The sequence below is a fragment of the Malania oleifera genome, chromosome 6, assembly GCF_029873635.1.
Source record: "Malania oleifera isolate guangnan ecotype guangnan chromosome 6, ASM2987363v1, whole genome shotgun sequence".
Classification (NCBI taxonomy): Eukaryota; Viridiplantae; Streptophyta; class Magnoliopsida; order Santalales; family Ximeniaceae; genus Malania; species Malania oleifera.
In genome coordinates this window covers 46097034-46123578 of record NC_080422.1, presented here as the reverse complement: position 1 = coordinate 46123578, position 26545 = coordinate 46097034, and the positions used below count along the sequence as shown (strand labels likewise).

Genomic DNA, 26545 nt, shown 5'->3' with positions numbered 1-26545 from the left:
TTAAATAAAAATAAAATGATAATATGAATTTAAATATAATTAAAATAGAAATATACATAAATTTCCAAAAAATAATAATAAACCCAATTACTAAATATTTTTATTATTTTTCAATTCTCAAGTCCAATAAAATTTTTATCATAAAGTAAAAATTGAAATTACAACAGTTAATTTATTATACTATTTCTTTTAATGTGTATTATTTGATATTTTATTATATTTTTGTAATTTTGTTTGATTCAAAGACAAAATTGAGAATTTTTAATTAATTTTTAAATTTATTTGTTGTTTTATAAATATGAATCGAATAGGTTGTTGGTTTCTACTTTTTACGTTATGTTTTTTATTTTTGATTTTTGTTTCTAGTTTTAGTTTCCATAATTTTTTACGGCGATAGCAAACACCCTGAGTTCATAGAAAAATTATTGAAATTTGTGACTATTATTTGTTTGTTTTTGGGTGTTTTAAAATTGTTGAAAAATTACAATTTTATAGGTATAATTTTATTTATAAGGATGATACATAATGCTAATCTATTGATTTTTCTAAAAGATGGTAGAAATTTTCATGTTGTTTTGAAAGGTTCATGAAATATTCATGATATTGTGAGTAATTGAATTGGTGTTGGAGAACCTTTTTATTTTTTGCTTTAATAAATGAAAAAAAAATAACCTTTTTTTTTTTTTTTGTTTTTTCTGCATTGTTAATATTTTAAAAAAAGCTTTTAAAAAATATCAATTATTTATTTATTTATTTTGAGGTTTTCAAAACCAAAACGAAAGAGGAAGGGACATTTGTGAGAAGGGGAAAACGGAACAGGGAAGGAAATCCAAATTTCACAAGTCGATAAATGAGATTTACGGCTCCGAAAAAAGGTAAAGTCGTCGGCTGCCTCCGTCGGATTCTCACCTTTTTCATTACACACACGAGGCGTTTATTACACCACCATCACCGCCACTGCCCAAATCATCAGAATCAGAATCCCTCGAAAAACACCACTCACCCCTGTACTCGTACGTATGGACACGCCCAAAAAGTGCTAGATACTCTCTCTGATTAGGTTAGATTCTCGCCGTGGTCTTCTGGAGGGATCCTTCGATTCATGGCGGCTGCCCACCAAGGCCCCGATCGTACTTCTGGTATGCGCCCCCCATCCTCTGTTGTATTCCGTCTTTGCACCTTCCATGTTTCTCTCCCAACTCTCTTTTCCTCCTTGTTTTTTTTTTTTTTTTCTCCTTTTTATTCGCCCGCGATTTGATCGGTTTTCGCAATCAGGTGTTCCTGAATTCCTACGTTTCGCACTATTCTTTGTGTTTCTCCGTCCATTTGTGGTTTTTCTGACTGAATGAATTGCTTGAGATCTCGCCTTGCGCTCTTTATTGGGGTGGGGTGTTCACATGGGATCGTGGTCGTTTATTGGAATTCAGCCTTCTAATTTTTAAATTTTTAGTGAGGAGTTTGTGAAAATGGCTTCTTATCTTATTTTGCCTCGTTTTTTTTTTTTTTTTTTTTTTTCTGGATGATTGTTCGAGATTTCTGTTGCTGTTTCTTCTACGAGTTGTGGCTCATTGATAAGCTGTCGATTTTGGTGCTTGCTCTGCGTTTAAGATTGGAAGTTTATTGCATAATGCTTATGCGCTGGGGTCCACGCGTGATCTGCAGAGCTGGGAGGCTAATGAGTGTAGGTATGCGGAGATCTAGGTTTAGGGTATAAACAATCACTAGATCTGGGGCTGGTTTTGGTGCCAATGGAATCAAATTTCTAGGGTTGACGGGGGTCCGCCAAATTTATTCATAGTGCATCGTGAGTTTTTAGGTGCTTTCTGTTCTATCAATAGTAAGATGAAGATAAAATTATGGGGAAAATGGGATGGCGCATCATCACACCCTGCGTTTGAGTGGGGTTCAAGCCTCACCATCTCCCTCCCCGGTTGGCAATTAAAAAATATATATATGAAGATGAAAGTGTATATTAGGTTAATTTATGATTTGAATATTGCCTTCCAAGCTATCTTCAGATTAAAGTTACTTGTTGACTTTTTCTCACCCACTGTTTTGCATTTAACCTCTGTTTATAACAAGATATGAAATTAAGTTGACCATAATTATGTGACAATAGGACTGATTAGTACTGGCAACTAGCAAATTAGATTGATTCATGGACTGTTGTTGGGTTTGCCAGGTGTTATGATTTGTTCATATAACCAGCTAACACCCATGAGCAAACTATAACAGTTCCTTTTGGGATGGTTTTGTGCTTTAGACTGATATTTTGTGTAAATGGGGTTACCCAGTTTTTTAATGTTCAGGTTAGCATGGGGGAATCTTTCCCTCCCTAGTCATTCTTGCTATATATGGCTCCCTATTCCTCAAAATTTTAAGTTGTTGAACCTGTCCACCAGTATCCCATTCTTGGAATTGCAAACACCTATATGATATATTGAATTTGTTGTTGGTCGTACTGGTTAATGCCTCATCAATGACTGTAGTTTGAGATTTTGCCTTTATCCATCAAAACATACTACTACTATTGAAAAAATACTGGAACAACTAGTGTATGTGTCTGCAATCAACTATTTGTTTCTTTATTCGTGTGTTTCAATGTATGATGTATCCATAGGTGTGCACACATGGATTGGTTTGCACACATTCATAACTTCAAGTTTTCCTATCCCAAATTTTGCTTGGTTGGTCAATAGTTTTTACTGCCTTTGTTTCTAAGACATTACTAAGTCACTGAGCATGCTGAAACTTGGATGCAGAAGAAAAAGTTGCTGAACCAGATAACATGAAGGAACAGGTAGAGAATTCTTGTTGGTATCAATGGATTTTTGTGTTTGGCTTGGGTAATATGAAATATATAGAGTAACAAGCCTTTACGTGGTAATTTTGTCATCAGCCTCTTTCGGCGAGGAATGAGAGTTCGGCTCCGCCTTCTTCAGCTCAGGATGCTGCAACTATAGGTAATTCAAGGGACACAACAAATCAATCAGGATCTTTTAGTTCTGGTGGGGATCACAGTGTCTACCCACCTAATATCTATGCGCCGCAAGCGCAAGCTTTCTACTATAGAGGTTAGTATTTCATTCCCATGGATCTGTTAAGACAGTATTTTTTTTTTTTAAACTGCCTTTTTAATTTATGGCTGTTCAAGATTTTTTGTTTTTTGTTTTAACAATAATTATTTTTAAATTTTTTTAATAGCGCTAGCTAAAATGAGTTAACCAGTCTTTCCTAATTTAGATTTTTTATTCATATTTTTCTTATAAATTGTTTTTTTCCCCAATAGTTCATACCATGCTTATTTGATACAATATCCTCTGTATCTGCTATTTCTGTTTTTTGTTGTGGGGAAAAAAAAAAAATTGCCATTTTTAAGCAGACTTAGTATTCATCACTATATGTGCTCATTTGATATTCTGTGCAGGCAAAATCCACCTTGAGGACAATAGTAATTTATGGGTATTATATGGGAACCGAAGGTTGATAGGCAATTTATGTTTTCCGTGTTTTTATATGGCTTACGTTTTGGGTTGTTAACATCCCACCATAAGAATTTTAGTAGCTTATATCTGCCTAATGAAGGTAACAAGTCTTGTTTTAGCTTCAGTGTTGGTACTTGGTTGTGACAATTTTTTTCTTTTTTTTAATCACTAGCTAGAAGGCCAGAGGCAGTCTAGAGGGCTTTTTTTTTTTTGGGGGGGGGGGGGGGGGGGGGGGCGGTGTGGGGGAAGATGGTGAATTCTTTAGTCTTCTTTTCTATAAAGGAGGATTTGGAATCAAAAGTCGTAGGCTTTTGAACAAATTTTTTCTTGGGAAATGGCTTCAGAGGTTTGTGCAGGAGAAAGATAATCTTTGATGGTGGTTCTGGAGAGAAAAGTATAGGGAGGGTCAGAATGATTGGACATGTAAAGAAAGTGCAAGGCCTTTCGACTTAAGGCTGTGGAAACATATTAGCAGATTGGGAGGAGTTATTTGACTGAGTTTCCTTTGAAGTAGGTGGAGGGAATTTACTAAAAAGAGTTTAGTTTTTATTGGTTTATGTCAAAAGTCATTGCCTGGGATTTGGTTTTTCTTTCCTTTTGTTTTTTATTTATAGAAAATATTGTTAAAGCTTGTTTATAAGCTTATTTATCTGTTGGGATTTTGGAAACATTTCGGATCTTTTTATGACTTGAAGCTGTAAATTAGTCTAAGGTACATGTGAGTTTTCTTAACGTTATAAATAAATTTGAACTTCTACAGAATTTTCAATCCATCTGATCATGGAGTTGCATTTCACTCGTTTTTCATGGTGCTGATGTGTTGTGGCTGCCCTTCCTGGTATTGGCAGGGCAATTCTGCACATCCCCTTTTGGCACGTTGCTAATATAAATATGTTTTCAGTATTTTACATTCCTAGTCTCAAGATGTTGTACCAAATATGCAAATTTAGGTGTATGCAATATTGATAGATTCTGCTGAAGTAATAATAATAATAATAATAATAATAGTAATAATAATTTTTTTTATCATTTTTATTTTTTAAACATATTAATTTGAATATAGGTGCATTTGATGAATTTTGGTCTTCAGACCATTTTTTGATGTTATGCATTTGATGAATTTTGGTCTTTGAACCATTTTTCGATGTTACAGCAGATTTTATAATTTTTTTTACATTGGATTTTGTGATTGTTTCACAAAATTAATATAGGTTTACAATATTTTAAAATGCAGGCATCAGTTTGTAGTTTTGCTTTTTCCCAGTTCCAACCCCAAAGGGAAGTGCCCTAAATCCTAACTTAAAACCTAAGACCTCCCTCATAGCAAGTGGGGTATGTAATAATGCAACATACTGTGCATGAGGCTCCCTTACTCTATTATGAGTCTGGGAAGATTATGATGTACACAGCCCAACTATTTCTTTAGAGAGGTTGTTTTTGTGGCTTGAAACTATGATCTTCATGTTTGTGTGTAACACTCTTATCATTGTGTCTAGACTCACCATAATAATTAGTAGTAGCAGACTAGCAGTATTACTGTGTTTGATATCCCAGATATTGATGTTTATATCTTTACTGTGTTTGATCTTTGTATGTTTTTAGTTGTTCTGCATATTAATTTATAGAAATCAATTTAAGATATAGTTAATTTTTCTGTGTCGTGATTCAGGTTTTGAAAATCCCACTGGTGAATGGGATGAATATCCACAGTTCATTAATGCAGAAGGGTTGGAAATAGGATCTTCTGTAAGTAAGATTTCGTTTTTTATATTTATCTATTTTCATTCTTAAGTAGTCACTGCAATATTTTTGCTGTTTTTAGGGCATCTACAACGACAATCCTTCTCTTATGTTTCATACTGGTTTTGGCTACAGTCCACAAATGCCGTATGGCCCATACTCCCCTGTCACAACACCTTTGCCTTCTGTAGGGGGAGATGGCCAGTTATACTCCCCCCAGCAATTTCAATTTTCAGGGACTCCTTATTACCAGCAGCTTGTTTCTCCTAGCATGCCCTATATTACTTCGCCAACTCCAGTTTCACAGCCGGAGCTTACGACATTAGTCAGTGAGCACCAACAGCATGATGGAATGCTTTTTGGGCCCAGACCTTGTTATCCTCCTCCATTGGGATCTTTTGGTAGGGGCAACTTTCCTGGAAATTCTGGAACACTTGGTTTTCATGATTTGCAGCAAGGCTTTGATGGATTTGGATCTGCTGGACTTTGGTCAGATTGGTCAAAACCTGCCGACAGACAGAGGTCTTTTACACCTTTATCGCCTGCAGTATCTCCACAACCAACTGGCACACTTGGGTCGTTTGGAAGTGTTGGCATGGTGTGTTCTTTTATCTCTTCTTTTTTTATCAGTTGGAATCTCTCTATTTGAAAATTTTCAAATGCTTTACTCCTAGTTGATACTTTTAAGTACTAAGTAGTTATTCTGGAGGGAGAGGGAGAACATCTGTGATATTTGATTGCAGATCTTAATCTAAGACATTAAATTGTTTTTCTTAATTTTTTAATGTTGTTGAAGTGTATTTACACATAGTTGCAGTTCGATTTTAAGGCTGTCTTCTAATTTCATGACATTTGTCTGCCTTGTTGCGTCATTGAAACCTTTTCTACCATTGTCTCAAACTGTTGGGCATGCATTTAGGTTCACAAAAGAGCTGTGACGACCATAATTACTAGAAATTGTCTTTTGCCAGTAATCACAAAGAGGTCATTCCCAATGTCTATGATGATTGCTAGAGTATACCTTTCAGCTTTATGTTATAGTGAGTGGAAAGGTACTTGACTTAATTTTTCTTGGAAGCTTTTCAAATTTTTAAAATTTTTCTAAATTTTGCTTGGAAAAAAGATATTGCAAGGGAAGAAAAGTTAATTTTTTTTTACAAAAATTTTTTGACTTTTTTTTTAATCATTTTGTGACGTGCAAATTAAGTATTTTGTCAGTTGATACATTTTCCAGAAAGGACTGCTATCCTTTTTATTTATTAGTCCATTGTGACACCCCCTCCCCCTAGTTCTCCTGTTTTCATTTTCCAACTTGTTAAGTTCAACAGGCACAATTTTGCTGACCTGGAATTCATGCTTATTAAGCTAATACAGATGATTTTATCAGTATTGCACTTAGCATCCCTTCATTTTTCCCCCTTTTTTATAAATTTTTTGATTAATTTTTATTTTTCTGCACATTCTAAAAATTAAAATTTGCTTATTTTGTACGTTTCATATTACTTGATTCAAATTATTATGTACATTTTGTACCATGCGTCTTTAGAACTGCTAACATTGCATGAAAGAGTATCTTCTTTGAATTGCCTATCTGTGTGCATGCGCATGTGCACCAGCGTGCTATGTCTGTATATATTTGCCATCCGAGAAGATTTGTGAAGTCCCTAGGATTCTGTAAACTATGATAACCTTGTTAGTCCAGTTATTATTAAAATAGCCATTTATGTTGTGTGACTTGTGTCCAATTATTATGAACTGTTGTTTGTGTGGTTTGCTATTCTTTAGGTATTGTATACCAAAAGAGTTGAGGGGGTTCCCCTCTTTTAACTGTCGGATAGATTTGTATCCCCACTCTCATTATGAGCTTTCTTTTGGTATTTTTAGGGGGGCATCTCTTTAGGTGCTTAGCAGCATGATTAGAGAGAAGCTTTGATGTAATTTCTTTTATTTTCTCATTTTTTGTTTGGACAAATTATTTGTCATTCTTTCATTTTGGGAGGATCCTTGTCCTCTTTTGCATTTCGCTTCAGTCCTAACAAATTTTTCTTTTTCTATTTCAGAAGGGGAAAAAAGAAAATAAGACCCATTGTTGCCATTGCATTGTTTTGCCCCTTTCTTGTTATGACAAACTGTTATGTTGGTAAGAATGTGTGTATCCATCAACACTTATATGTGTTTTCGTTAATCTTGGAATTTTAAAAATTTCAAACAAGCAAGCATACAATTTTGGATAAAAATTGGAAAATTCAGTTTGATAGAAATTATAAAATGTAAGAATTAAGTTGAAAATCCTCTAACTTCATTTGGATAGAGTTGATGTTACATGTGTTAGAAAATATGGGAGATTGCTAATCATACGCTTTTCCACTGTCCAAATACTAGAGCTCTGGGGGCTTATATGGGGGTGGTTTAGAGTTTAGCAGATGTCACCAAACAGTGTGTCCTCTACCCTTCACAGCTGGGGACTTAGCAGTATTGGTCTTTAGCAAGAGGAAAGCTTGGAAATTGCGCCCTCTGCTAGCCTTGCTGAGGGGAGAGAAGCAGGAGGGCATTTCAAGGAAAGGAGTCATTCCTCATCTGTATAGAGAATTAATGATCCTTTCATCAATACTCTCTTTTGCTGGAGTTCTGGGAAAAAAATTATACCTGAGCTCAGCAACAAGCTTGACTTTCTGCCTTCGTGCCAATTATTATTTTTGTTCCTCGGTTTTTTTATGAGGGTCGGCCCCGCTTCTTGGCCAAGTACATTATTATTTTTCCCTGTAAAAAATGTAAGAATTAAGATAGTTGGAAGATTTTAGCAATAAAGTTGCTGCCTTGGTATTTTGTCACCGCCCATCTTTGGCAGTGGGGTAGCATTGGCTTATATCTGGTGTATAAGACTGTCACAAAGTAATAGACTCCTAGTTTTGCTTGAATTTTCTTCCTTCTCTGTGCTGGTTTGCCCCTGACCCCCACCCTGTGCATGTGTTGGGCGTGGGGGGTGGGGGATGGGGATGAAGTATTAATAAAGAGCATCTTAATGTGCAGTGTGTGGGGTCTGGGGAGAGTGGTCTGATGCACGTGGCTTTTTCTGCAACTTAAATTTCCTTAGTTGCAATGGACGAATCATACAGTTGTGCCAAGGTTCATCCTCTGTGTGTACTCTTGGATTTTTTCCTTCTTTAGTAATGCTTAATATTTAATTTTGCAGGCTTCTCAACAACAAAGAACTTTGTTTGGATTTGGATCTGGTTCAAATTCCTATAATAGGGGCTATATACCTGGTGGTTTTAATCAAGGCTCTAGCTTTGGAAGTGCATCCATTTCAAGTTTGGGAGCAAACGGTCGGGGCTGGTTCACATTTGACAATAACAAACGACGTGGGCGGCCAAGTGGTGCTCTGTGCAGTTGCAATGGCACACTTGATGTGCTCAGCGAGCAGAATCGAGGACCAAGGGCCACAAAGCCGAAGAACCAGAACACTGGTGAACATAGTCCTCCTATGGAGACCAGTAAAAATAGCATATCTAATGCCAAGAACCAAGATGATTTGTACAACCGAGCCGATTTTCTCACAGAATATGAGGATGCAAAATTCTTCATAATTAAATCTTACAGTGAGGACAATGTTCACAAGAGTATCAAATATGGTGTCTGGGCCAGCACGCCAAATGGAAACAGAAAGCTAGATGCTGCTTATCGGGAAGCAATGGAGAAGCAAGGCACCTGTCCCATCTTTCTTTTCTTCTCGGTAAATTATTTAATCTTCTTGCTCTATGTACAATAAAGTAACTTGGGATTGCCATTGCCTTTTATATTCACCTAGAATTATTACGCGTGCCTGGAGAAATATGGGTTGAACTTTGAAGCTTGCACATTGCAGCGACTCTTTCAGTGTCTAAATTATATAACATTGGGATTTAATTGGATTCAATTTAACTGGGGAAGAGTTGCTGCATGTTAGAACTAATGACGTAGTTATTATTTTAGCGTTATTTATATTGACTTTGCAAATAAGTTTTGGAAACTTCTAGTCTTTTCAGCAATGGTTGATAAAATCTTATAACTTAAGGACTAGATTGAGGATGTCTTAATTTGATAAAAACATGTCTGGCTATTATTTTTTTCTGTAAATAATTTGATTTTGTGATATTTAACACAGGTTGTAGAATACTTCTTCTTCGACTCTGTTTGTCTTGTGGAAATTATTTTACTTGTCTCGGACAGTAGCTCTATATAGAATCTTATTTGAGCATAATTTATTTAGGCATGGTGATTTTTTTAAAGTATTATATATGTGTATATATGTATATATATATTATGTATGTATTATTTTGTGTTTTCTTAGTTGTTATCTTTCTTCTGAACCACAATTCTACAGTTCTTAAAGTTGTAAATTTGATGATTTTACTGGGACAGAACTTGGAGAGTATTAAGCTAGAACCCTGTACTAATTTCTGTATAGTTTTATTGAATGTGAAACTCAACTTACTCCAACGTATTTAGCGCTTGTTAGGGAGGCTTTTCAGTTGAAACTGATTTTCTAGTGTGAATAATTATTGAAAGACTTGCTTTCAACCACTTGGTTGGTAAATCACAGTTATGGAGACATCAATTTAAACCTAAATCACCATAGGGAAAAATTTGATTGAAGTAAATCTCTTAGGGCCTGTTTGGTATTGCTGCTGTTTTTTGTTTTTTGTTTTTGTTTTTCCACAGTGAAGAAATAGATTATAAAAATGTGTCTGTTTATGTTGTCAGTTTTTTATTTTTGTTGCTGGTTTTCTTCTGTTTGTCAAAAAATTGAAAACCAAATTTTATGATTTTTTTTTTCTTTTTTTCAGTTTTGGCAACTTGTTGCCAAAAGTTTTAATATCCAAAACAATTTTTTTGATTAAATTATTCATTTTATACATTATTAAATTAAGATAAAATTTGAATGATCATACGAATTTAATATAATTAGAACAAAAATATGCATAAATTTCAAAATATAATAATAAAGCTAATTACAAAGTACTTTTTACTATTTTTCAATTGTAATGTTCAATAAAATTTTTATTGTAAAGTAAAATTTGAAAACAGAACAATTAAGTAAAATAATTATAATAAATTTTGTTTCTATTATGGTAATTTTTTTAATATGTATTATTTTTAATTTATTATTTTAATCATATTTTTATAATATTATTTTATTTAAATGTGAAAATGAGCATTTTTTGATTTAGTTTTTAATTTATATTAGTTAATAAACCAAAGTGTTTGTTGGTTTTTAGTTTTTGGTTTTTGGTTTTCGGTTTTCGTTTCTCTAAGTTTTGACAATGATACCAAAGGACACCTTAGTTATTCCATCAAATGATCATTCCTTTCCTGCATCGTTTTTCCATGCTCTAGCATGTAGAGAAGCACATGCCACTGATAGTTGTTATTGGTCAAAAGGACACAAAGCTGCTGTTGTATTGCTCTTAATTGTTTATTTCTTTTATTCTCCTCTTCTTTTTGTTATTATTGAGCTTATATATTGCAAGAAACTATTTTTACTGAAGTACATATTCACAGATAATGGAGATTCCTTGGTCTATATATTTTTCCTTCAAACCTATAACACTGTTGAGAGTATGGAGCGGAGGGAATGGAAGGGTTTCTAAATGGAAGGGAGAGGAGGGAAGGTGGGGTGGTATCCTCTTGTTGGATGTTTATGAAAGTACTTCTAATCTCTATTATTAAAATGGGGATTTCCCTTTCTTTGTTTGGTTTTTAAACTGCCCAAAATACCTTCATAATTACCCATAATAGTCCCAAAATACACTTTTTTTTTCCCTACCTGTTGAGCTGCATATATGTGATGTCTGGACGAGTAGAGTCGTGTGTGGATACAAGCTTCATTATTTAAATGCCGCAGGAGTGAAAAACCCTTTTCTCACAAAGGGGGTGTTGGGGGGTGGGGTGTGTGTGTTGGAGGAGGATTTATTTTGGGGCATTTGTGGGGAAAGAAAGGGCCCTCCTTCCATCTTCAAACGTTAAATTCCTAAACAAGGGTACTAAATCCCTCACTCCATTCCCTTCTTTCCCATCAATTCCCCTGCTCCCAAAGTTAAAGTGGTCAATGATGATTTTAGGCCTTGTACTGTGTTCTATGTTATCTAATAGGCTTTTGGTATCTTCTTCGAAAGAAAATTTTTATTTCTACTTAAAATTTTTCCTGTTGTAGTTGCATTACCTTGAAATAATGTCTGATATATTCTGTGTCCTGCTTGATTGATGATTAACGCTTTTTGTTTTTTTTTTTTCAAATTTAAATTTTCATATTGTTAGGAAAAACATTGGACTTTTTTTTGGTTCCTGCTCTTGTATCGTTGTCATTGTTATTGCTATTGTAGCTGTACTTCTTTGCTTCTTTTTTCTTATAAAATTTATCTGCAGGTGAATGCCAGTGCTCAATTCTGTGGGGTGGCTGAAATGGTAGGACCTGTAGATTTTGACAAGAGTGTTGATTATTGGCAGCAAGATAAATGGAGTGGGCAATTCCCTGTCAAATGGCATATAATTAAAGATGTCCCAAACAGTCAGTTTCGTCACATTGTACTTGAAAATAATGACAAGAAGCCTGTAACCAACAGTCGAGACACTCAGGAGGTCAGAATTTATTTGGGATTTCACGGGTGATTATAATTTATTTTGTAAAAATGGCCTATTCTCAGAACAGCAATATTTTGATGTTTGATTTTATGCAAACATACCCTAGTGAAACCTTGGTTTTTAGTTTCCGTGACTTGAAATAATTGCAGTGGCTGTGGTTCATAAGATTAGGTAGATCCTTTATTAGTTCAGAATTTATTCAGTTTACGACTTTCTGCTCCGCTGGTTTGCCTGATTTTGTGATATTGCAGGTGAAATTGGAGCAAGGCATTGAGATGTTGAACATTTTCAAAAATTATGAAACTGATGTGTCCATCTTGGACGATTTTGACTTCTATGAAGAACGGCAGAAAGCCATGCAAGAACGGAAAGCCAGACAACAAGCTGGCTTCATGACTGGAGGAGGCAATGAGTGCAAAAACAACGGTTTATCTAGCGATCTCATGAAGCAGATGTCTAAGAGTTTTGCTCAAGCTGTCCGGTTGGAGGAGTGCAGTAAGGAAGGCACGGCGCCTGACAGGGGCAGTTCCGCATCTGATGGCTCCGTGGGCACGCCGACGACTACTGCCCCAACCAGTTAAGGGGTTATGTCATGGGTGGGGCATACTCCAGGCAAAGCTCGGTGTAGTGAATGTGATTGACTTCTGAATTTAACTCTAGCTCTAAATTAATTCGTGAGAAGGTAGGTGTTGGATCTTTAGATTTCATTGGAGTGGCATGTGTTAGGGTGGAAAGGTCTTATAAAGTTGAGAGCTGGTGGCCTCCTTGTACAATATGTGCCTGCTAGGTTCTACCTTTTGATTGTAATTTGTAGTGTTCCCCTCCCCTCCCCTCCCAAGTCTCATGCTTTTTGTGTTTTTGCCGTTTGGGTGATAGTGTAATGTGAAGAAGAGAGTTCCAAGTTTTGAGTTTGTAAAAATTTCCCAATTGGGCAGGCACTTTAATAAAGCAATGCAACGTGAGACCTTGATTTTTCCTTTCAATTATGATTATCCTATTTTCCCGTCCTTCATTTCATTTTAGACACTGCTCACGGGGAACACGTCAGTGATTGAACTTATTATTTATTTATTTATTTTTGAACTGAAGAAATAGAACTAGCGTGTCTACTATTTATCCAAATGGGATTTAAATTCAATAGTGTATGTTTAATTTTTTGTAATTTTTTTTTAAAAAAAGAACTACAAAACAAAAACTCCTAGTCGTTAAAAAGAAAGAAACAATAAAAAAAAATCTGCCTATTTTTCAAATTTTCAGTATTTGTATTAAAAAAAAAGAATGAAATTCTAAAAAGTAAAATCCCCATACATTTGTAAAATATATTTGTATAGTTATAATTTTTTAAATAATACAAAATTTAAAATATATTTGTATATTTATAATTTTTAAAATAATACAAAATTTTGACATTATCTTGATTTTTAGGTTTACACCAAAGGTTGGATAGATTTTTGATTTCCTATTTAATTATTAGAAAATTAAAAAAATGACATTTTTGTAACTATTTTAAAATATTAAAATAGAAATGAACAATTATTATTATTATTATTATTATTATTATTATTATTATTGCTATTTTAGTTGACATTTTAAAAAACTAAAAATAAGTTGATCTTATAATATTCTAAAAATAAAAAAGTATTTTTTACAGCTAAACTGCTCAGGGTTTTGTTAAAGTTATGATATTTAGCAATGCATGGTACTATGGTAGGCAGAATAAGTGGAACTAATTTTTACATTATGTGCAAGGTGTTGATGCCAAAAATATAACACCATTCTCTGTATGTGCAAATTGTGACGACTAATTGGAACCAATAAAAAAAATTAAAGAAGTTGGGAAATCCCAATGATTTCTAGGGGTGTTCATGTCAGCATTGTGTTAGAATGTATAGAGCAATTATAATCATCTTATAAAATATCTGAAGCCCTTCAATTGTACGGCCCTTGAATATTCTCATTCAATTGGCCCTATGTATCCTTTTATCTTTTCTTAGAGTTAGCATGTACTGCTTTACTTCCTAATCCTAAGTACCTCAAAGATCTTTCCATTTATTACCATTGGTCTCTTATGTCATGCCTCATATTTTGATCCTGTCAGAACCTTGAAAATCATTCGGTGACTTATTTTTCCCATTATTTTTTACTTGGTTATTGATTTTCGGCAGGTCCCATCTATCAATTATAAGTAGAGCTCACTTGTCAAGTTATGAGCATATCTCATTCGTAAATTATGAGCATGATTCATTTATGAAATTATGAGCATAACTTAAATCTTGTATTCCCTTCTTACAATAATCAAGCATTTGAGGAGGCATTTGGATGGGTCTTACTTTTGTGGAAATATTTCTATCGGTGAAATCTTGTTCATAAGACAATTCAATTATATGTTTCTTCCGCTCCCAAAAGGCATTCGGCAAATTAGAACAAATTTTCTTTTTTATTGTGTCATTTTCTAATCTCTTTTTAATTTTTTCAAAGGTTAGGTTTTCTTTAAGATAGTTTAATTGTTTTCTCTCTCCCAAAGATTATGGATTGGTCCTTTAAAAGGTTTGGATGTTTTTCAGTGGGGTAAAAATGGCATCAGACCCAATTCTTAAGGACATTAGGATTAGTTATTTTTAGACCTAGAGATTCTAAGGTAAGGCAGTAAGTCCCGTTTTGATGATTTTGGAGGGTGATAAGTCCCGGATAACCTACAGAATCACGGAATAAAAATAATTAATTTTGATCTCCTTATGGCTAGTGTCTCACGTGCTAGTAGTATGCAATGAAGCGAAGCTAGTAAAACAATTATAAGTCGTGAGACATGTCGGGATGATAAAGAGTTAGCAAATTGGAAACTACCCGAATTCAACAAGGAAACAATATACAAAAGGGGAAAATTGTTAGATTTTAAATCAAAAATTGGCCAAAAAACAAAAGAGATTAATGTTAAGTTTGTAGATAAAACATCATCTAAAAATCTTTTATCTAAAAAGACTCTAAAAAATTATACTAAAATTGGATTTAATGATAGGACTCAAACCACTAGTAAAAACTGGACTTAACAATTCTCTCCTTTTAGTTTTAAGAGATGATCGAATTCCGGATTACAAACAATCTATGATTGGAATGGCATAAACATCCTTAACAAATGGACCGGTATATTTTATGTGCTATCCCAATTTTATAGTAGGAATAAATGCTGATGATCATAAAGAAAAATGTCTAGTAATAGATATTAAAACTCACAATTACAATTTCCGCCATGGCTCTTCACCGTATAAATTAATTTTCCGAATCCATTGTAGAATAATGACTTGAGGAATAATTCCATCATTTCTTCCCCCAAATATACCTCTAGGACAAGAAATATGCTTTGAAGCATCCAGTTTAAGCAATACAATGGTTCCAAGAGTTTTACATTGGGAGGAATTTGACCAACCAAATCAATGGCTTAAATCAAAATTTTCTGCACCAAGATTAAGAGTCCCAAGTAGACATTTCGGAGGATTTATTGAATAAAATGACGGGGATTTAGGAATTACATTCCAACGAAACAATAGACTTTCAGACGCTGAATCGATAGATGATTTTCAAATAGCACAACCTTCCCTTAGTAGAACAAGGTCTTACTCTGTGCTCAAAAGAATGACTCCTGAGTTTAAACTATCTTGCCCATCGAGCTCCTTATCTAAACACGGTATATCTGAACAAATAAAAGGAATAAGAATAGAAAATCAAGTAGTTCAACCGGTCTTTAAAGAACAAAATTTCTCATCTCCAACTAAATCGCAGATGTATGAAATAAATATTATAGAACATAATATCTTTGTAATTGATAAGAAAAGATTAAACAAGAATTTCTACTAAAAAGGAAATGAATCTTTAAGAAAACAATTTTTTTTTTCAAAAATACTCTACAAAAAAGATTGAAAAATACAAACGTGAATGGTATGATGAAATGATTAATAGAAAAGAAAATCTTAGATTCTTTGAATGGTTTTGCAATAGGAAGAAAAATTGCGACGTTATTGATCAACCAAAAAAGACTTACAAAACGGTAACCAGAACGGTGGATAATACCCATCTCGTAATGCCCCAAAATTCTCATAGCATAATAACAATAATAAACATAATAATAACGTCATCACATGACATCTTTGATACCATATTGTCACGTCTCCATTTATCTTTTCATTTTAATTTTACATAATATTCATAAAACATATCTTCATAATATTTCGAATATTACATCTATTTATACTGCCTACGGAAGCAAAAACAAACCTTTCTAAAAACTATACATACCAGAGTACTATCTCACATAATTTCTATACCATTTCCCCCTTACAGAACTACAATCCAAAATTACCAAAACGTTTATATACGATGATCCATATTAGCACTTAGCCTATCTGTAATGTCCATACCTCGACCCTAGGCTCCTAGGCTAGCTTTCTTGGTGATCTTGAAAAGTAAAATTATTTACTAGGGTGAGACACCTCTTAGTAAGACGAAATAAATTACTATCAATGTGTGGCAAATGAGTTATCATGTAATGTTATACATTCCTTAAATAACTTTAAATGAGATAGCATTTATAAACTGTGTTCACACCTATATAATTGCATAACACACACACACACACACACACAGATATAATATATATATATATATATATATATATCATTTCGGTTCATTATTCGGCTCAAAAGCCCCATTCACATAAATCTACACTTCACATAATCTATATATAACTAATATTTGCTGAAATTAAGGCGTCTCGTGCCGTCGTCCCCCAATACAATCGTTCATAACAAGCGCTCGCTGAGAGGCGTTTCGTATCGCCGTCCCCCAAATCAGCAAGCCCCCAGACAAAAGTCCTGAGGATCGGGGCGTTTCATGTTGTCATCCCCCTTTGCCTTTCTCTATAATTATTGGGGCGTTTCGTTTCGCTGTCCCCCTTTTCCTTTCTCTATAATTATCGGGGCGTTTCATTTCGCTGTCCCTCTTTTCCTTATTACTTTAACAACATTTATATTTCCACAATTTCTAATCATTCACATAATCGTATCAAACTATCAAATCCCTAACTTGGTATCAAATTGTCATTATCGTAACTTGGCATAACAATCACATTTCTGTACATAATTACATCTCAGTATAAATTCCCAACTTTGCACATAATCATAATTTGATATCATTTCACATGTTTGCATAGAATCATATCTCAATATAAAATCACTTTACTGTAAACAATCACATCTTATCTATATTATATCACAAGATATTCCTACTAATTTGTTTTTGCAACTATTGCCATTTATTCTCATGCCATACATTTTAAATGCTTAAATCATAATTTGGTAATTGCCCAGGAAAAATATATTTATTGAAAACAAGGGTATGGTCATCTCCAAAATTTTACTTAAACTTATAATATACATTTTTCAAGAAAATGAGATGATTACCCCACTCATTGAGTTTTTCCAAAATACATAAATATTAATCTAGTTCCATACGCCTAAATTATTTAGAAAATCATATATGACATTTCTGTACTCAGAATCTTAGTTTTAATCAGTTAAATAACAAAAATAAGCTGACATAATTTATTCCCCTTACCTTATCCCTAGAGTAGTGCCTAAGATGCACAAACTACAAATCCACTCCGGTTAATATATTGAGGATTGAAGTTAGGATCGAGAAACAATGTTTATTCTTCAATTATGGCTGTAATTTGGGTAGAAAATGAAGAGAGAGAGAGAGAGAGAGAGAGAGAGAGAGAGCATTTCGCAACCCTAGAGAGAGAGAGAGAGAGAGGAGAGAGACAATTTTTTCTCAAAAAAATATGAGCTTATGTTTACTTATAGGTATGCTGGTCTAGATAAAACTGTCAAATGGTTTCCCTGAAATCGTCGATGGTTTGGTTTAACCAAACCAATTTTTACCGTTTTACCTTTACTAGCCCTCGATAACTCAAAACTATCGACGGCCTGAGCTCCACCAAACTGTCGACGGTTTGGTCTTGTACCAAACCAAATTCCCTTAATAATAATAATAATAACAATAATAATAATAATAATAATAATAATATTATTATTATTATTATTATAATTATTATTATAATATTTTTTTTCTAGGTCTCTAAGTCCTCCCCTCCTTATTAAATTTTCGTCCTCGAAATTTGCTAACCAGCTTTTATACCATTATTTGGAAATCACTAACATGTTTATCGACTCTAGGAAGAGCCAACGACAACCCGTATAGCAGCCCCGTCCTAAATTTATTAATAACCCTCACTTATGGTGGTGAAATATTGTGGTTACATAAAAACTTTTGGGAGATTACAATTAAACACATATACACTCTCCCAAAACCATTCAAACATAAAACCATTACATATAGATTACCACCTTACACAACTAACTGGACAACCTACAAAACCATGCTCGCATATAACCGATACCTACTTGAACAGTTACATTAACCAGTCCACTGTCAACCCTCATCAAATAATTGTGGATGCTTTTGGCGTATCTCTTCTTCTAATTCCCATGAGACTTCTTCAATTGCATAATTTCTCCAAAGTACTTTTACCAACGAAATTTTCTTCGTACACAATTCTTGATCCTTCCATTCTAGGATATGAACCGGAATTTTATCATAAGATAAGGTGTCATTCACTTCCAATGACTCATAGCTTACTCATTAGGGACACATGAAACACGTCGTAAATCCTAGATAATGCTGGGGGTAAAGCTATTCTGTAGGCAACTGGACTAATCCTCTCCAATATCTTGAATGACCCAATATACCTAGGGCGTAGCTTACCTTTCGTCCCAAATCTAATAACCCCTTTCATTAGGGCAATCCTCAGACATATCATATCCTCCACATCAAACTCCAATTCTCATCGGTGATTATCAGCATAACTCCTCTGCCGACTCTAAGCTATTTTAATTCTATCACGTATGAGTTTGATATTTTTCGAAGTCTGGTGAATAATTTCTAGCCGCAAAATCTGCCGTTCGCCAACCTCATCCCAATACAATGGAGATTGCCACCTTCAACCATACAATGCTTCATAAGGTGCCATCTTAATACTAGTCTGGTAACTATTGTTGTAGGCAAACTCTACTAATGGCTGATATTGAATCCAGCTTCCTCCGTAATCTAGCACACATGCGCGTAACATATCATCTAAGATTTGGATTGTTCTCTCTGATTGTTCATCAGTATAGGGATGAAATGCTGTACTGAAAGTCAGCTAAGATCTCAAGGCCTGCTTTAAACTTTTCCAAAATTGTGAGGTAAACTGTGGGTCTTATTATGATATGATGGACACAGGTACGCCACGAAGTCTAACTATCTCCTGCACATATAGCTTTACTAGTTTATTCATGGAGTAACTAACTTTAATTGGAATGAAATGTGTAGTTTTCTTCAAAAGGTCAACAATTACCCAGATGATGTTTTGTCCATGTAATGCTGACGGTAATCCTGTTATGAAATCCATGGAGATATGCTCCCATTTCCACTCAGGAATGTGGAGTGGTTGCAATGACCCTATTGGTCTCTGGTGTTTAGCTTTCACCTATTGACATGTAAGACACTGTTCCATGAACTGAGAAATCTCTCTCATCATATTAATCCAACAGAAGGATTCTCAAAAATCTCGATACATTTTAGTACTTCCTGGATGCGTTGTATAGAGAAAGCGATGAGCTTCTTTCAGAATTGTTCTTTTGATTTCTATATCATCAAACACACATAATCGGGCATGAAACCTTAGAAATCCATCATCTATTATATTAAAATCTGCCCCCAGTCCACTCCGTACTTTATCCATAATTTTTACCAACTCTGCATCATTCTTTTGTGCGACCTTAATTCATTCTAGTAAGGTCGGTTGGATCACAAAATTAAAAATAAAAGCTTGATGATTCCCTCCCACTATTTCCACACCAAATCGTTCCAAATCCATCCTAATTTGATGTTGAACTAGCACTGCTGAGACCGCCGCATTCTTTGACTTCCGAATCAATGCATCAACTACCATATTTACTTTCCCTAGGTGGTAGTTAATGGTACAATCATGATCTATTATCAGTTCTAGCCATCTCCTCTGTCTCATTTTCAACTTCTTTCACGTGAAGAAGTACTTAAGACTTTTATGATCTGTATAAATCTCACACCTCTCACCATACAAGTAGTGTCTCTAAATTTTAAGTGCAAAAACCACTACTGCTAATTCCAAATCATGCGTCGGTTAATTCTTCTCATGTCCCTTGATCTACCAAGAAGTGTATGCAATAACCTTTCCTTGTTGCATCAGTACGTAACCAAGCCCTTTCCAAGATGCATCACTGTAATCTCAAAACCTCCTTCTCCTAAAGGAATTGTCAGTACCAGTGTAGTTATGAGTCGCTACTTTAACTCCTACAAACTTTGTTCACATGCATCTATCCACTCATATTTTACATTCTTTCTTGTCAATTTTGTCAGTGGACCTGATAATTTAGAAAAGCCTTCCAAAATTCGGCGGTAATATCCTGCCAGGCCTAAAAGGCTCCTAACCTCGTGAACATTCTTCAGTCTCACCCAGTTTACCAATGCCTCTATCTTACTTGGGTCCACAAAAATACCGTCGCTAGATACCTTATGCCCAAGGAATGCAACTTTTCAAGCCAGAATTCATGTTAAATTTGGCATACAATCTCTGATCCCTCAACACCTGTAGTATCATCCTCAACTGATTTTCATGCTCCTCGGGACTCCTTGAATAAGCCAGAATGTCATCAATGAATACCACTACAAACTGATCCAGATATTCATGAAACACCTTATTTATAAGATCCATAAATGTAGCAAGGGCATTGATCAATTAGAATGGCATAACCAAGAATTCATAATGGTTGTACATAGTTCATAATGCATTCCTTGGAACATCCTCTGTTTTAACCTTCACCTGATGGTACTTGAATCAGAGATCAATCTTAGAGAAAACTCACGCTCCCTGGAGTTGATCAAACAAATCATCTATACGGGGAAGTGGATACTTGTTCTTAACGGTCAATTTTTTTATCTCCCGGTAATCGATACACATCCTCATCGACCCATCTTTCTTTTTCACAAAAAGCACCAGTGCTCCCTAGGGTGACATACTGTGTCTAATGAATCCCTTGTCCAGTAATTCCTATAACTGTTCCTTTAATTCCTTTAATTCAGGTAGAGCCATTTTGTAAGGATTCTTAGAGATTGATGTCGTTCCTAGAAGTAGATGAAAGGCAAATTCAACTTCATGGTCAAGAGACAACCCAAGTAAGTCCTCCAAAAATACATCAGGCAAATCCCTCACTGTTGGAATATCCTTGAGCTTTACTTCTCCCTCTGGTGCCTCTTTTTCACAAGCTAAGTATCCTTGACAACCATCCAAGAGTAGCCTTTTTGCCTGCATGACTAATAGTATTTGTGGTGAGGCATGCACACATGACCTAACAAATTTGTCCTCCGACTCCCTTGGAGGTTTGAACACCACTTCCCTCTTATAACAATCAATATTGGTATAATTGGAGGCTAGCCAGTCCATCCCTAGAATCACGTCAAATCCATGCATATAAAAAACCACTAGATTAGCAGGTAGCGTCCTCCCCTAAACACTAATTAGATTTCATTAAGAACCATTCTACACACCACCGCGGTCCCCATTGGTGTGACCACCGATAAGTCTGTATCTAACAACTGAGCTTCTATCTCACATAATTCAATATACTCTCGAGATGTAAATGAGTGCGTTGCCCCTGAATCAAATAATACAACAACTTTATTTGAAAAAAATAAAACATTACCTATCACCACGTCACTTGCATTTTCTGTTTCTCCTAGTGTAAGAGAATAGTGTTGACTCTACGAGTCCAATCCTATTTTGATAATGACAAATCACTTGATATTTAATCTGTGCATTGAGTTTGTGAACGGGACTTACACTGAGCATGCACGGAAAGATAATGAGTCATGGATGCCATAAAGTAAAGCTTATACATTTTAGAAAGCACCATGGAACTTAAAGAGTATGAGAATCAAGATGCAAGCGGCAAAGTTCAAGAATATTTTGGGAATGGGTATTTAGATCTCATGTACTTACATTTTCGTATGATTTAATTTGAGGCTCATAACTTAGAATGATTGTTAGGATTCATGCATTTCATGTACATCATTAGAGAATCTTCATGAACCTAGAAATATTTGGAAAATCATGAAATATATGTTTTATAAAAGGCCTAAGAAAAAGAGCAAAGAATTTTTTTAATTAGAAAAAGGAAATAAAAAAAGAAGGGACTTCGTTAGCCTAAAGTTAACCTCAGGGGTCTGAAGAATTTCTTCGGTAGCCTGAAGATTAAGTTCAGTAGCCTAAAGAATTAAATGGGAAAGACAGAACCTGGTAGAGGTACCTCGGTCGCCTGACCCTGGAACCTTAGGCGCTTGAAGTTGCCACTTCAGGAGCCTGAAGTCGAGTTCGGTTACCTGAACTCGCGGGAAAGCCTTAAAATCAGTTTTTTTTTAAAAAGACTCGCGAGCTATCTTATTGATCCAATGACTGATATCAATCCTAAAGGTAATATACTATATATTATGAATATCTAAACCCTAGAACACAAGTTAGACACACAAGAAAGAGAAGAACACACCTTGTTGCAAGATCATTGAAAAATGTTATACAATTGCCTATACATCAATATAAAATCTTCAAGTTTGGGCAAATCAAATCAGATTTTCAAAGGGAACTTGTTTACTCTACTGGACTTCAATCTAGTATTAAGGTTTGATCTTTCAAGTTATTAGTGTTGTGACTTTTCATCTCATCTCATTGCTTGTTCTTGACTAAGTATTGAAAAGTTTTGATCTTGAGTGTGCCTATTCATATAAAATATATTTTTGAGAAGATCATTACTTGAGAAAACTTATTTAACTTGCTTGATTGATTTTTTGATTCAAGTATATGTTTTCTAAAGGATATATATTTTAGTTATATTACTACTTGATTAAATATCCTTGGTACTTACTACTATACATTTAATTGAGGGATATTTTATGAAAATTAATATTCTCAGTTTGTGATTGAATACATGAAATAAAACTTTGTGATTTTGATTGAGTTTGTATTCAAGACAAAGATTTGTTAACGAGTTCACTTCAAACATACTTTTGCATCTTTAAAAAGTGAACCAAGAACCCTAGTTAACTCCAAGGCATTTCAAATATATTTTTACTTGGGAGTTTTGATAAAATACGAATTTGTGTGTTGACACATATCATACATCAAACGATTGTATCGTTTTTTCATACATTCATGAGCTTCAAGTTATATCACATGTTAATGTGCTAGGAATTTGAATTGTACTCACAAGCTTTTGTTAGAAGCATTGTTTTGAGTGTATTTTCCAGATTTTATTGTATACATGGTTCGGGGTGTGAACCGGTGTGTGAGGAGAGAGCTCTATCTCTTGTAAGCAGTGGAGTAGGAGGAAGCTGTGCCTTTTGTAAGCAGTGGATTGTACAGGAAGCTCCGTCCCACTTTAAGGAGCAGGGTTTTATTGAATCCTTGAGTGGTTGCTCAAGGCGAGGACGTAGGCCAAGTCGGGTGAACCTTGTAAAACTGTGTTTGTCTTCTCTCTTCCCTTCACTCTTTATTTTCAGCATTGCATTTAATTTGTGTATATTGCATGCATAGATAGGATAGTCTTGCACTTAAGTAATTGAGTAACAAGAATTTATTGATAAATTTATAAGAAGGGTGTAAGAGGAAACTAAGTGCCTTAGAATTTTTTAAATGCCAAATTCACCCCCCCCTCTTGGGATTACACCTTAATCAACAAATAGACCTACGTTGGGGTAGTGTTCCTTTGATGGCTGCCTCAAGATACCTAACTTTCTCCCCAGAATTGACTAATACGGGGTGCATTGATTGGTAGTGCACGAAAGTCTTGTGCAATGTGACTGGGCCGACCGCACTGAAAACAGACGTTTGTCCCAACCCGACATTCCCATGAATGTCTCCTCCTACACTTGGGACAAGGAGGGCATAACGGATTACTCTGCCTTGCTCGATTCCCCATTTCAGATCTTTTGCCCACATTATTTTTGTTTCTTCTTCATGTACTACGATTCGTACTGGCTTGAAAACCAAAAGGCACGGGCCTCTTCCTCTAATTACACATCCCACACTCCTTTGCAAACTAGTTTCAAATACTGTGGCTTTATCTATTAGTTATGAGAAATTATATACTTGAAAAGCCACTAACTACTTGTAGATTTCCTATCTCAAGCCTTTCTCAAACCTTCTCACCTTTCTTGCCTCATCTGGAACCATATACAGGGCAAAGCGGGATAACTCAACAAACCTGACTACATACTTCAGTACAGTTAAATACCCTTGAGTCAAATTCATGAACTCCTTTGTTGACTCTATGAGTCCAATCCTGTTTTGATAATGACAAATCACTTGGTATTTGATCTGTGCATTGAGATTGTGAATATGAACAATATTTAGCATGCACAGAAGGCTAGAAAGTCACGGAAACCATGAAGATTAAAGTATATACATCTTGGCACAATCCATGGAACTAAAAGAGTAGAAGAATGAAGATGCAAGCGATAAGTTCAAGATTGTCATAGGAATGGGTATTTAGAACTGAATGTTTTTTACATATTTCATATAATTTAATTCGAAGCTCAAAATATACCCTAAACTAATCTTAGGACTCATGCATCTCATGAAAATATTTTAGGGGTTCTTCATTAACTTAGAGACTATTTAAAAACCCAAAAAATATTTTATGAAGAAGCAAAGCAAGAAAGAAAATATGATTTTTGAAAATAAAATAAAAAAAACTAAAGTTGGACTGCCAAGACGACTGAGGATTACCCTTAGACGTTTAAGTTCAGGCGTCTAAAGCAAGGACTTCAAAATTCTGAACCTCAACTTTAAGGAACATCAGACATCTGAAACTTAGACCTTAGTTGTCTAAACTTGTGGGAAGTTTAAAAATTTAATCTTTAGTGAGAGAACACACGGGTTATGCACTTGATCAATTTGATCCAACTGTCAGAACTTATCCTAAGGCCAAGTTTACCTATATAATCAACCTCTAAACCCTAGTGCCTAAACTTTTGGAATAATATTGAGAAACGTGAACATATTGCAATACGATTGCCTACACTCCATAGATATTCATCAAGTTTAGGCAAATCATCTCAGCTGTTCGAAGGGATTTCATTTACACATCTTGAAAGCAAGCTTTGGTGATTGAGGTTTGGTAAACAAGGATTGGTTTGTGTTTTCAATATATAAATATCTTGAAGATCTTTCATATCTTATACTTATACACCTATTACTCTTATCGAAAAAGAAAAATCCTTGTGTTGTTACATATATATTTATTTGTGAAAGGATTTTCTAAACATTGAATATTTGGTGATCTTCAAGTTCTTATTTTCATTCAAAGACTCAATATTTTGGTTATTGCAAAATCTACTTGATTGAAAAGTCTAAAGGTTTTCAATATATATATATATATATATATATATATATATATATATATATATATATCTGTGTGTGTGTGTGTGAAATATTGTTGTGACAAGTAGTGTTTAAATATTTGCAATACTCAAAGTCTTTTATTTATTCAAAGATTCAACTTTACAAATTATTTGATAGCAAGAACTTAGATCGTCATAATATTCAAGGCCAATTTTTTTTAATAAGATCACATTCGGTATTCTTGCATCTAGTAAGTTGAACTAAAACCCTAAGTTCTCCAAAGCATTTACTTATATAATTATTTTGGGAGATTTGATCAAAGGGAAATTTTGTGAAGCGTATCATTCATATAACGATTACATCGTTACATACATACCGAGCTTCAAGTTTTATCATATGGATATACGCTAGGTTTTCCATTGTACTCACTAGCTTTGTTTGAAGCAATATTGAGTTGTTTTGTAGATTTGAAATTCTATATTGTAATCATGGTTCGGGTTGTCAATCAGGTGAGGAGGAAGTTGTGCCACTTGTAAGCAGCAGATGTAAGGGAAGCTCCGTACCAGTTAAAGGAGCAGGGATTTAGTGGAATCTTTGAGTGGGTTGCTCAAGGCGAGGATGTAGGTTGGGTTGGCTGAACCTCGTAAAAATTATGTTTGCCTTCTCTCTCCCTTTACTCCTTTTAATTTCCACAACACATTTCATTACCTGTCTCCCATGTGTGTATGTTGAATAACCTCACTTGCACTTGATAATTAATTGGGTAAAATAAAATTTATTGAGATAATAATTTGAATCAATTCCCCCCCCCCCTTTTAGGATTACACCTGAATTAACATCCTCCGCCTTAGCATCCCTAGTGGTAGCGGGGAAGTATCTGTTAAATAAAATCTCCTTAAAATGGTTCCAAGTCATAGTCGTGGGTTTTGGTCTCTGCTCCTCAAGCAACTTTATTGATCTCCACCACCGCTTGGCCTCCCCGACCAATTTAAAGGTAGCATACTGAACCTTCTGTTCCTTTGTGCAGCGCAGGACTGCCAGTAGCAACTCCATCTCCTAAACTTAGTTCTATGTCTGAATAGAATCAGTTCCTCCTGCAAAAGTTAGGGGGCTCACGCGGGTAAATTGTTCGATGGTGCATCCCTGATCTGCAGTTGGGTAATTCTGCTCCCTA

General features: G+C 34.8%; 1 protein-coding gene across 3 annotated transcripts; it reads left to right on the top strand.

Annotated features, from left to right (window-relative positions):
• Nucleotides 1-804: 804 nt before the first annotated feature.
• Nucleotides 805-12829, top strand: LOC131157629 (YTH domain-containing protein ECT4). 3 transcript variants are annotated; one of them, XM_058111929.1, is made up of 9 exons: nucleotides 846-1139; nucleotides 2763-2800; nucleotides 2900-3074; nucleotides 5155-5231; nucleotides 5308-5626; nucleotides 5720-5823; nucleotides 8419-8958; nucleotides 11631-11843; nucleotides 12098-12829. In XM_058111929.1, exons 1-9 carry the CDS (start codon nucleotides 1103-1105, stop codon nucleotides 12425-12427), a joined length of 1833 nt encoding a protein of 610 aa, XP_057967912.1. In that variant the 5' UTR covers nucleotides 846-1102; the 3' UTR covers nucleotides 12428-12829. The 3 variants fall into 3 exon arrangements, with proteins under 3 accessions (XP_057967910.1, XP_057967912.1, XP_057967911.1); XM_058111927.1 differs by having other exon boundaries at nucleotides 805-1139; nucleotides 5308-5823; XM_058111928.1 differs by having other exon boundaries at nucleotides 872-1139; nucleotides 2766-2800; nucleotides 5308-5823.
• The last annotated feature ends 13716 nt before the right edge of the window (nucleotides 12830-26545 follow it).